This window comes from Micromys minutus (assembly GCF_963924665.1).
Source record: "Micromys minutus genome assembly, chromosome: 13".
NCBI classification, from domain to species: Eukaryota; Metazoa; Chordata; class Mammalia; order Rodentia; family Muridae; genus Micromys; species Micromys minutus.
Window position 1 is genome coordinate 6,349,432 of NC_137982.1, and position 13,062 is coordinate 6,362,493.

Sequence of the window (13,062 nt, forward strand, 5' to 3'; positions counted from 1 at the left end):
CCTACATCCCGGGATTAATAGTATATATCTCCATGCCCAGCTCCTTATCACATTTGTTTGTTTGTTTGTTGACAGAAGGTTCTCATGTCTCCAGAAAAAACATACTTTTATGTTTTAATCTGCTGTTTTAAAATGAATGATTCTAAACACCATATAAAAGGGAGCCAGGAATTCTCTTTATCAGATTATAATGTTTTCTGTGCTGCTGGAAAATTGAAATAGTGGAGGTAATGTGCACCATTGCCCTGTTCCTCTGCTTCCTGACAGTACAGTGATTAACTGCAGGAAAGGACCGAGCCCAGAGACAGAATCGTCATACAAAGCTGGAAACTAGTGTGTAAATGGACACAAAACGGGTGGGAAGTTAATGAGTATCTTAAGGTTTTACTGCTGTGAAGAGACACCGTGCCCAAGGCAACATTTTTTGTTCTAATTTTATTTATTTTATATATGAGTACACTGTAGCTGTTTTTGAACACACCAGAAGAGGGAATTTGATCCCATTACAGATGGTTGTGAGCTACCATGTGGTTGCTGGGAGTTGAACTCAGAGCCTCTGGAAGAGCAGTCAGTGCTCTTAACCGCTAAGCCATCTCTCCAGCCCCCTCAGCGCAACTCATACAAGGATAACATTTAATTGGGGCTGGCTTACAGATTCAGAGGTTCAGTCCATTATCAAAAAGGTGGGGGCATGGCAGTGTCCAGGCAGGCATGGGGTAGTCAGACCTACCTGAGAGTTCTACATTTTCATCTGAAGACCACTAGAAGACTGGCTCCCACCTCTACAGTGACACTCCAACAAGGCCACACCTCCTAATAGTGACACTGCCTGTGCCAAGCATATGCTAACCACTACAGAGTGGGAAACAATTGACACTTGAGGGCTTGAGAGGTGGCTCAGTGGTTGTCTTTCCAGAGGACCTTGTGTTCAATTCCCAGCACCTAAATGGTGTTTCATAGTCATCTGTAACCTTAGTTCCTGGTGATCCAACACCACCTTCCTGGCCTTGGCAGATACTATACAAATGTGGTACACAGACTTACAGACAGGCAAAACATCCATAAACATAATAAAATACATTTAAGAAAAAGAAAGTGGCATTTGACTAGTAGGAACTAAGACCTGTAGTTATATGGTACTAGAGCTAGTAGGTCACCATCTGTTGAACCAGGGTCCCATCTCTATTGCAGACTTTTTCCTTTTTTTTTTTAAAAAAGATTTATCTATTATTTTATGTATATGAGTACACCGTTACTCTTTTCAGATTCCATTACAAATGGTTGTGAGCCACCATGTGGTTTGCTGGGAATTGAACTCAGGACCCCTGGAAGAGCAGTCAGTGCTCTTAACCCCTGAGCAACCTCTTCAACCCATGCTTTTTTCTAAAAGCTAAGTTTAAGAAAAGAAGAAGGAAACCAGTTTAGTGTAGAATTTAGAGGAGACATCTAACTAGGGCTTTGGCTCAGAAGTCGTAGAGTGCCTGCCTCAAAAGTGAGGTCCTAGGTTCACTGCCTGTTCTGCCATCACCCCCAAAAAGATGAGTCCTAGTGTTTAATTTTAATATATAATTCTATTTTATTCCACAAGGTGTGTTAGTTTGTCGATGTGGTGTTCATATATAGGTTCCATATAGATTCCACAGAATGCGTACATACATAGGTCAGAGGAAATATTGTAGGAGCTGGTTCTTTCCTGACCATCCTATGAGTGCTGGGGATTGAATTCAGGTTATTAAACGTGGCAGCAAGTGCCCTTACCCTCTGGACTGTCTTGTCAGTTTTCTGATAGAGGGTCTTACTCTGTAGTTGTGGCTAGCCTGAGACTCATAGTCAGACTGCCTTAGCCTTCTGAGTGCCAGGGTTACAAACATACCATCATACCTAGTTGATTCTGTTTCATTTGACTCAGTTATGATTAGTATCTTCATACTTATTTTATTTATTATTTGAAACAGGATTTTTCTATAACACTAGTTGACCTTGAGCTGAGGATAGACTTCAACTCTTGGTCCTCCTGCCTCCCGATTTCTGGGATTTCAGGTGTATGCCATTTATGCCTGGCTGGTTTTTTTTGGAAATGGGTCTTTCTCTATAGCCTAGGCTTGCTTATCAGAACTCACTCAGTCTCCTAGATCATCCTTATCTACAGTTAATCCTGCCATCTTAGTCTCCTGAGTCCTAGGATTACAGTCATGAGCCATAGCCAGCAGCTTCTTGTAGTGCTTTACAGGGTACTGTCCCTCGGCTCTTAGATCAGGTTCCAGTCATATAGCATGGGGAATAAGGTAAGATTCTGTCTTTAAGTAGTGTCCCATGGTTTTTTCCTATTGAGGGATTGTTTTGGTAAATATACTGTGTTCATGTCTACTTAAATAATGTGTGCTTGACAGTCATAGATTGTGATGGCTGCTTGAACTTGTCCAGGTCTTTGTTTTTTCTGATTGTTTTTGCCAGATTGTTCTGTGGGTATCATAATATGATTATATTAGCAAAGATTGGTAATAAGCCAGAAGTGGTGCATACTTATAATCTCAGCACTTAGCAAACAGAACAAAAGGATGGGTTCAGAACCAGCCTTACCTATGTAGTAAGTTCAAGGACATGAGACTGTCATAAAATACCCCCCCCACACCTACCCCTCCCCCCCAGTACTCTACTAAGAGGACTCTGAACATATACAACATTTATATGCAGGGGAATTCTTTGCAACATTAAAAAGAAGTAGCTAGCTAAATACTAGCAAATCTGCTTAATGCTTCTCTGAAAAGGACTGGAGAAAGGGAGCCATCCTTGAGACAGTGTTAAATAAAAAAGTGGCCAAGTAATTAGTGTACATGTTATTTTGTTTAGAGAAAGACAATAGGCCGAATCAGAATCAGTTCTTACATTTGGCACATTGCTGAAAAGAGACAGAATCCAAGACTGTTGCTTTGTACAGAAGTGTAGATGAATGGGCCATAGAAATAACATTGTTTCTTTAATCATACGGATGCACCATTCTGTACTCTATTCGTGTATTTTTAAAACTTTCATTATGGATATGCTATCTAATAAAAAGAACATTTTGGGGGATGGATGTCATGATACACTTCCTTAATCCCAGCACTTGGGAGGGGGTTTGTGTGGAACTATTCCAGCACCTGGGAGGCAAATATAGGATTCCTGAGTTTGAGGTCAGCCTTGTCTACATAGCCGGTTCTAGGATGGGCAAGACTACTTAGTGAGACCCTCTGTATAAAAAAAAAGTTAATTTGTTTTGTAGTCTGATTTCTCTCCCATTTTCTCTCTGTCGGTGCAGACTGAGCGCCAGGTGTCTCGATGGTTTGTTCAGTGTCTCCGGGAACAGTCCATGCTACTAGAAATTATTTTTCTCTATTATGCATACTTTGAGATGGCACCTAGTGATCTACTGGTACTTACCAAGATGTTCAAGGAGCAAGGGTTTGGTAGTAGGCAGACCAATAGACACCTTGTGGATGAAACCATGGATCCTTTTGTAGATCGCATTGGGTAAGTCTGAGTGGGTGTGGTGATGAAATGTGTACAGTGGAGAGGGAAGTTTACCATTTCTGTAGTGGGTGGGGAAGTAGGTGTGTGTGTTGCCATGTCCTGTTCATATCGGAAGTGTCATCTGGAATTCAGGGGACTTGTTCTCGCAAAACCGTTCTCTATTTTATCATTATTTTTACTTTTGTGTGAGTGTTTTGCTTGTGTGTGTGTGTGTGTGTGTGTGTGTGTGTGTGTGTGTGTGTATACCTGTTGACTTTAGAGGACACAAAATGGCATTGAGTCTCCTGTAAGCCACTGTGTGGGTTCTGGGAACTGAACTGGATTCACTACTGCTTAGCCATCTCCTTAGCCCCAAAGACATTCTGCCTTTTCTCTTTTTCAAGACAGGGTTTCTCTGTGTAGCCCTGGCTGTCCTGAAACTCGTTCTGTAGACCATGTTGGCCTGGAACTGAAAGATTTGCCTGCCTCTGCCTCCCAAATGCTGGGATTAAAAGTGGCCCCCCGGGCTGGAGAGATGGCTCAGTGGTTAGAGCACTAACTGCTCTTCCAGAGGTCCTGAGTTCAATTCCCAGCAACCACATGGTGGCTCAACCATCTGTAATGAGACCTGATGCCCTCTTCTGGTATGTCTGAAGACAGCTACAGTGTACTTATATAATAAATAAATAAATCTTTTAAAAGAAAAAGTGTGTCCCCAGCTGCCCAGCAGAGATGAATTGGCGTAGTCCAGGTCGGTCCACTCATCTATGTAACAGAGTACTTGGTGAGCAAGCAACTAGAGCAGGTACAGTGACCATAGGGACCACAGTGACACTGAAGAGCAAGATTTTAGTCTCTGCTGTCTTTGAGGTTGTTGTCTACAGTCTTTGAAATCATGTTTTTCTGTACTGATGGCTGTGGCTATATCCACATGTTGAGGCCTTTTATCCTGTGAGCCAAGAAGTGAATTTGAGGAGTGAAAGCTGGGTCAGGTGTAAGTTACAACTATAGAAAACTTCAGTGTTAGTTCTGAGTTGTCTTGAATGATGTGCACAGCCACTGGTCAGTGTCAAGTACTTGACATTGAGGTGTCCTAGAAACAAGAAGATAAAATACATTCCAAGGTCTGAGACTCAACTGTGGCAGAGTATATGCTTGTCACACACAGGCCCTGGGTTTGGTCCTCAGCAGCACAAACCGTAACAACTTCATTTTTAAAAGCACAGCAGGAGCTGGGTGATGATGCACACACCTTTAATCCCAGCATTAGGTAGGCAGAGGCAGGAGGATTTCTATGAGTTTGATGCTAGCCTGGTCTACAGAGTACGTTCCAGGATAGCCAGGGTTACACAGAGAAACCCTGTCTTGAAAATCAAAAACAAAAACCAAGCCATGCTCAGTGGGAACAAAGAGTGTGAAGTGCTCATTAGTGACTGTATGGTGACCTTATAGCTTCTGCTAGTTTCAGCCCAGCTCAGAACAATGGGACTAAGACTGGTGTGGGTTTTCCTGTCCAGGTACTTCAGTGCCCTTATCCTGGTGGAAGGTATGGATATTGAGTCCTTGCACAAGTACGCCTTGGACGACAGGAGAGAGCTCCATCAGTTTGCTCAGGATGGGCTGATCTGCCAGGTGAACTTACAAGAGCGTGTCCCTTTTCAGGGGTGGTTTATAGTTAGTTCTTAACCTGAACTACACTGATGCATAACATTTTTAGTTCTATATTTTTAGTTAGGTCTGGGAGAACTCAAAGCTACTTGTACAGAGATGACATTGAAGCTAAGTGGAAGTAGACTTACCGCAGAGGTGGCCCGAGGACAAATCCTTTGGGGTTATGGGCATTTGTGGGTTTTATGAAAAAAAAAGGGGAGGGGGTGAGCACTGAGTTAGAATGATTCAAAAGACAGAAAGGGAGAGTACACGGAACGTTCAAGAAGGATCATGCTGCTAACAGCTCTATAGTTTTAACATGTATTTTATAGTATTAAACTAAAATCATATAAAATCAGAAACAGTTGTGGGCGACAGTAGGTTGGGTTTTCTAGCAAGGGTTGGGGGGAAGGTGTGACCAGTGTGGGTATAGAAAAGACAGGTCTCTAGGTGACAGGCTTGCTTGAACATGCTGACGTGCCTGGCCAGAGCCTGTCCTTTCCTTCTCATGGACTCAAGATTTTCTCCCCTTATTAGGATATGGATCGTGTGATGTTGACCTTGGGAGACATTCCACACCATGCCCCCGTGCTTTTGGCCTGGGCTCTTCTCCGCCACACACTGAACCCAGAAGAGACCAGCAGTGTGGTCAGGAAGATAGGGGGCACGGCCATCCAGCTGAATGTGTTCCAGTACTTGACTCGACTGCTCCGTTCACTTGCCAGTGGGGGAAATGATGTAAGGCTGAAAAGGCTGAAATGTTTTGGTAGTAGAGCATGAGAAGGTCAGGCCCTGGAGAACAGTGAGACCTGAGGTGGTGACTTGGTTCATTGTGGTTCTTATTCTTTATTGAGGTAGGATCTCAGTCTGTAGCCCGAGCCAGCCTTGAAATCTTGATCCTCCTGCTCTAGCCTCTGAAGGGCTGGAAGCACAGACGTGCCACTGTGCCAGCTTTGTGATGGTTTTACTGGCTTTGTAGGGTGGTCAGACAGCATTCTCAGCACTCCTCAGTGGTATCTTAGTTGTCTTGGGAATACCAGCTAACCTAATCCTTAGACAGCTGAGACCCAGGAAGATGTAATTTGCTACAAACAGCAATACTTAGTGGTAAGCAGAGTTTGAGCTGATGATAAGTCTGGTTCCTGTTCTAGAGCAAGCAGTTTTCAACCTCTTGGAGTCGAATGACCCTTTCACAGGGGTTGCAATCAGAAAACATATTTACATTGCAATTTATAACAGCAAAATTAGAGTTTTGGAATACCAACAAAATACTTTATATGAATGGGGGTCACCACAGCATGAGGAACTGTGTTAAAGGGTTGCAGCATTAGGAAGGTTGAGAACATTGCTCTACAGGATGAATTTTGGACATCTGACTGAACTTGTTCACCTGTGAACAAGTCTGAAACTGAGTTTCTGCTTGAGGCTCAGATGTAATTTGCCTGGTTTATTTAGTTAGCTCCTGTCAATGTACTAAAGTGAAATACCAAGACCAGGCTCAGTGGTCAGGTGGGTACCTAGCATACTCGGGGCCTGAGAATTAATCTTCTGTGCCAACACTACCACCCCCAAAAGAAAGGAGGAGGAAGAAAAGAAAAGGTAGATTGGTGTTGGAATCATTGGTTTCCCCTACTGAGTAGAAGACTGTGCTCCTAGAAGAGCCCATTCACAGATGTTTATAGGTTTACTCTTATCACAGTCACCTTCACGGTGGCTGGAAGGTAGAGTTGGGAATGTCCTACAGGAGCTAGAAGTGAACACATCAGGCAGTGGGCATTACTCACTGTTTAGAAATCAATGGGTCGGTGTCTCAGCACTCTGGAGACAGAACCAGGCGGATCTCTGAGTTCAAAGTCAGCCTAGACTACATAGCAAGTTCCAGGACAGCCAAGGTTACACAGAAAAACTCTGTCTAGAAAAGAAAATAAAAGAGGAGGAGGAGTTCACTTTGAATCCCTGAGAGAATATGGAAGAGACTGTCAATACAACTTAGTTATACAGCATTACCCTAGCATACATGAGGCCCTGGGTTTGGTTCCCAATTCCCCCCTGCAAACTCTCTCCACCCCCATGAAAACCAGTAGGACAATCCTGATACATATTACTAAGTAAAGAAGTAAATTTAAAGAGGCCACATAGTGTGTGGTTCTACCAGTGTGATATTCTTGGGACTGTCAAAAGAGCAGTAGCTTGCCAAGGATGAGTTGGGAAGAAGAGATGAGTAAGCCAGATGGGATTTTTAGGATTGTCCGACAACTTTCTCTGATGTCAGCCTAACGCTGCTCTGAAAATGACTCTGGGGCTGGGGATGAAGCTCAGTAGTAGAGTATGAGCCTAACCATGTGTGCATGAGACCTTGGGTTCTAACCCCAGTACACAAGAAGTTGTACAAAGAAATTAGTCTTAAAACAGAGACCTCAGCTGATAGGCATGCACCTCACTGTACTGCAGGTTGGTGGCTGTCAGTATCTCATTTGGACTAGCTCACAGAACCTCTAGTGTGTATTCAGTCTTTTGGTTGGATGTTTTCTTTCTTTCTTTTTCCTTTTTTTTTTTAGTTTTGTTTTTTCAGACAGCGTTTCTATATTCCTGGCTCCCACATGCTGAGATTAAAGACATACAACACCATTGCCCAGCTGTGGTTTTCTTTCTTTCTTTTTCTTTTTTTTTTAAGATTAGTTTATTTATTTTATGTGAGTACACTGTAGTTGTTTTCAGACATACCAGAAGGGGGCACCTGATCCCATTTTAGATGGTTGTGAGCCACCATGTGGTTGCTGGGAACTGAACTCAGGACCCCTGGACGAGTAGTCAGTGCTCTTAACCACTGAGCCATCTCTCCAGCCCCTGTGGTTTTCCTTTTATCTACAAATACTTTGGTCATTTTGAGATTAGTTCCTTTGTTTTATTTCTGTGTTGTAATGTTTGTTAGTCCTTTCTTCTAATCTTGTCACTAAATGAGGAAGATTATGAGTGTTTTGGATTCTTTTAGTTTGTTTTCAAGAGCTCCAAATATGGTGGCCGAGTCTCGGAGAGAGTCGTTGTATTAACCACTTGTGTCTTGTCATTCCAGTGCACCACAAGCACCGCCTGCATGTGTGTCTACGGTCTTCTCTCCTTCGCTCTCACCTCGCTGGAGCTGCACACACTGGGCAACCAGCAGGTCAGTGCACGGCTGTCCTCACACTGTCAGGCTACCCCTCAGTATCAGTCACCACGATACCCTCAGAGTTGTTTCTTGCTATTTATTTTCTGTTTATTTATTTGTTTGTTTATAGTTTTAAAGACAAAGTTTCTCTGTGTACCTAGGCTATCGTGGGACTTGATTTGTAGACCAGATTAGTCTAGAACTCAAAGGTATTGTTTCTGCCTCCCCCTCTTCCTCTGAGTGCTGCGATTAAAGGTGTACACCACCACTGTCTGGCTTTATAGTGTTCATTTGAAATGATTAGTATTTTAGAAATTGATGAAAATGAGATTGTTGTCAATTGGAAGACCAAATTTTAGAAAATGGTAAAATTCTTGTGACTTCAGCTTTGACCTTATACTTTAAGATTGATCAGGAAGACCTGGCACATTGATAGAAAATGTTCAGCTAGTTGTGGTGTATACCTTTAATCCTAGAACAGGAGCCAGGCAGGAGGATCTTTGTGAGTTCAGCAAGGCAGCCTGTCTACATAGTAAGTTAGGACAGCCAGAGCTTCCTACTGAGACCCTGTATTTAAGCAAAGAAATAAAGGAAGAAATTGGCCTAGGGCTGGAGAGAGGGCTCAGCAGTTAAGAGCACTTGCTTCTCTTCTGGGGGACCTGAGTTTGGTTTCCAGAATTCATGTGATAGTTCACAACTGCCTGTGTCCCTATTTCCATGGCATCTGATGCCCTCTTTTGACCTCCATGGGCTTATGCATACTTGTGATATATCCCCCCACCCCACCCCCATTCACTCAATATTCCTTAAGTCACTGGCAGATGTCAAGTGTGCTAAGCTAGGTGCTGAGGACATAGTAAATTAGAAAGAAACTGTTTCTGATTTAAGAGCTTGGTCCAACTAAACATAACAACACCATCTTTTTTGGTGTGAAACAGGTTGTGTCAAAACACAGTATTACTGGCTTTTATCATTTCTACTCTACAGTTATACATTTGCAGATCAAGAAGTTGAGTTTGGTGGCCCAGCATTGTAGTGTGTGTCTTTAATCCCAGAACTCAGGAAGCAGAGGCAGGAATATCTCCTGAGTTTAAGGCCAGCCTGGTCTACATAATGTGTTCCAGGCTAGCTATAGGCCAGTTATACAGAGAAACTCTGTCTGGGGGGGGTGGGGGGTGGGAGGATTTTTAATTTGTGAATCTGCAGATAAGATGTGCATGCCTCAGCTTCTCAAGTAGTGCTAGGACTTGCAGCAATATGCTAGAACTGAAAACTATGTAGTGTTGTGACATGACTGCAAGCCAAAGTTCTTGACATACTGTTCAACATGTTTGTTGGTGTCCTTATGGTAATGGAATACCATACAAAAGATAAAGTGGTTTGTGCCAGAAAGACAAACCATTTCCTTCTCTCCACAGGATGTAATTGACACAGCATGTGAAGTCCTGGCAGACCCTTCTCTTCCAGAGCTGTTTTGGGGAACAGTAAGTATGTCAGAGGACTTGTTACTGTAGTGCTAGGGACAGCATACCATGACAGGGACTGCCACCAGTAGGCCAGGATGGAGACATCTCAGTAGCCCACAGTAGCTCTTTGTAAAAACAGTGTGGACAGTTCTGAGAGATGTTTAGTTACCATGTAACAGTTGGGCCCAGCTGGTCAGCACGTTCTCTGTGTCCCAGCTTGAACAGTGTGCTCATATAGCTTCTAGCTCCTCTGCACATGCTGCTGATTTCTGCAGGAGCCTTGCAGACCCAAGAGAAGCAGTTATAAGATATTTTAGGGAATCGGAGAGATGGCTCAGCAGTTAAGAGCACTGACTGCTCTTCCAGAGGTCCTGAGTTTAAATCTCAGCAATCATCTGTAATGAGATCTGATGCCTTCTTCTGATGTGTCTGAAAACAGCTACAATGTGCTAACACATATAAAATAAATAAAAATAAATCTTTTTTTAAAAAGGTATTTTAGATTGGACATTTATTGCTTGTGTGTGCTGGCTAAGTATTGGCATGATTTTGGGGTCGTTCTCAACTTTAATAGAAGAATTTAATAGAAGGAATTATATTGTTTGCCAGTACAAAGGGTGTCCAGGAGGAGGTCATGAATTAGATAGGCAGTATATAATTTTTTAGTAGAATATGAACATCTTAAATTATTAATAAACTGTTATTGATGTCTGTGTAAAGGAAAACTGTATTTAAATGTATGAACTTTCAAAAAATACTTCTTTTAATGGGCACTGGTTGTGTGTATACCTTTAATCCTGGCACTTTGGATGCAGAGGCAAACATCTCTGAGTTCCAGGTCAGCCTGATCTGTAGGACAGCCAGGGCTACACAGAGAAACCCTGAATCAAAAAAGAAAGAAAAGAAAAATAATACTTATCTTTATTTTCATTTTATGGGTATGAATATATGTCTGTACACATGTGTATGCAATGCCCATAGAGGCCAGAAGAGGATGCTGGATACTGCAGTTGGGAGTTACAGATGTTTGTGAGCTGCTGGGTGGGGGCTGGGTCCTTTGAAGGGCTGTCAGTTGTCTTCCTGCTGAGCCAGTCTTCCCTGCAGCCTGTTTCTGAGGATTTCTGAGCACTTGCGAAAAGAGATTTTTCCCTTTGTACTTTAGGAGCCAACCTCTGGTCTCGGGATCATTCTGGACAGTGTGTGTGGAATGTTTCCCCATCTCCTTTCCCCACTTCTGCAATTGCTCCGAGCCCTCGTGTCAGGGAAGTCCACTGCCAAAAAGGTGAGTAGTTTGGTCAGATTTCTAACAAGTGGTGGAAGGGGCTGGCTGCGGTGTCACTGGCACTCCTGTGTGCATCTGCATTGTTAGTGCACTGCCAGGATGGACTTATCTGGAGGTGATTGAAAGATGCCAGTTGGATGGTGTCTCCTCAGTTCTGTATGGGCACATTAAAGCTGTTCTGCTATGTACCTGTGGTTGGTACTGTGAGACTTAAGTGTGAAGTTGCTTAGGAGGGACCAGTAGACTTAAGAAATGAGTGACACTCTGAGGCTGTGCTGTGTGGTTAGTGCCTCCCCCATGTCTTCAAGGCCCTGCATTAGAAAGGGTGGTAGATGAGAAGGAGGAGCAAGCAGAGAGAGCCAAGACTGAGTGTAGAGTAAGGGAGCTTGGGTTAGGTACAGAATGGTGAGGCCCAGCTGAGAAGAGCAGAGGGCAGATTAAAGAAGAGTGTGAGGAGTTGTCTGGGAGGAGGTCAGTAGATGGGCACAGACAGCTGGCTTAAAAAGCAAATGTAGAACCCTTTGTGTAGCCCAGGACTAACATATGACTGGGTTTCTTTCTGGGTGTTGGCAGGTGTACAGTTTCCTGGATAAAATGTCTTTCTACAATGAACTCCATAAGCACAAGCCCCATGATGTGCTCTCTCATGAAGATGGAACTCTGTGGCGGAGGCAAACGCCCAAACTCCTGTATCCTCTGGGTAAGGCAGAGATACTCTGCTTCAGGGGGACTAGTTGGTCCTGGTGCTGCCTGCATTTCTTCATAGGAAATGCCTATGCGGCCCTTCCCCCTTTTCTCACTACTTGGTTCATTGAATGCTGAGCATTGGGCTAGGATGCTTCCATATTGTATGGTTCCTTAGGACACTCTATAGTTCAAGCCTTCTAGAGCCACAAACCAGTAAATCTCAGCCAGTTTTGACTAGTTTAGTGATACAAAATATTAACACACAGAAAAAAAAGCAAAACTTGTCTTTTTGCTATACATATAATTCAAATATCAAACTAAAAGAAAAACATGTTGACACTAATGAGACATTTCTATATCATGTTTAGTTTTAGTATTTCAAGTTTGATTTAAAATCTTTTTGAGGTGGTTGTTTGTTGTTTGTTTGTATGTGTGTGTGTGTGTTTTTAGACAGTGTCTGTCTGCATAGCCCTAGCTGTCATAGCTGTAGACCAGGCTGGCCTCAAACTCAGAGATCCTGTGGCTCCTCCCTTCTGAGTGCCAGAAACTAAAGGCGTGTGTCTCAGTGATAGTGTCTACACAAGTCCTCATAGAACCGTCTGATGCTGTCAGACATCCTTTCTACCAGCACACTGGAAGCTCTACAATGTGCAGAGACTTTGGGATTTGTCTGCTAAGTAATGTCAGAGTAAAAGTAAGTGAAAATCCAGTGGTATTCCACTGACTTCCTGCACAAGTATTTGTGCAGCCTGTGAACTGATGTGCAATGTGGGTTTGGAGGTCAGCACTGGCTTCAGTGCCTAGTCTACAAAGGATGACACACCAAAACACTCCAAAGGAGGGAGGTTGGTCTAATTTGTCGCCATTATGCAGTATTTGGTGTCATATTTTATAATATGACTTAAAAGGTGGTAAACTCAAAGATGTAGAAAATAGATAATCCTTCTAATGACCTGTTTTGTGTTAAGATTTCAAATTGGGCTAAACTGTAGTAGAAACAGAAACAGGCAGATTGCTGTGAATTCAAGACCACCTTGGTCTATACAGCAAGTCCTAGGACAGCCAGGGTTAAATATTGAGAACTGTATCAAAAGAAAAAGACTGGATTAGCACACAGCAGGACAACGATCACCATTGTAGTCTCTGCGGCACTGGGGTGGGAGTCCTGTGAGACTGCTGCTGCGGGACATTGCTCACTGAGTTAGCTCCGTTCTTCGCTTGTCTCGGTGGAATAAGGATCGTCTTCTACATAGAGCACAGTGTGCAGCGATGGCCATGACAGCTGGACAGCCATGTACAAGCCTGAGATTTGGAAGGACTCAAACATGCTGCCAGTTTAG

At 43.2% G+C, this 13,062-nt stretch overlaps 1 protein-coding gene across 3 annotated transcripts in view; it reads left to right on the plus strand.

The window, feature by feature from the left end:
- Positions 1-13,062, plus strand: part of NUP188 (nucleoporin 188) — a 51,075-nt gene that overhangs the window by 15,321 nt on the left and 22,692 nt on the right. For all 3 annotated transcript variants that reach the window (XM_080927270.1, XM_080927271.1, XM_080927272.1), the window contains exons 9-15: positions 3,299-3,510; positions 5,007-5,121; positions 5,677-5,877; positions 8,213-8,302; positions 9,706-9,771; positions 10,916-11,035; positions 11,609-11,735. In XM_080927270.1, coding sequence (XP_080783396.1) covers positions 3,299-3,510; positions 5,007-5,121; positions 5,677-5,877; positions 8,213-8,302; positions 9,706-9,771; positions 10,916-11,035; positions 11,609-11,735 — 931 coding nt within the window. The remainder of the gene's footprint in view (positions 1-3,298; positions 3,511-5,006; positions 5,122-5,676; positions 5,878-8,212; positions 8,303-9,705; positions 9,772-10,915; positions 11,036-11,608; positions 11,736-13,062) is intronic.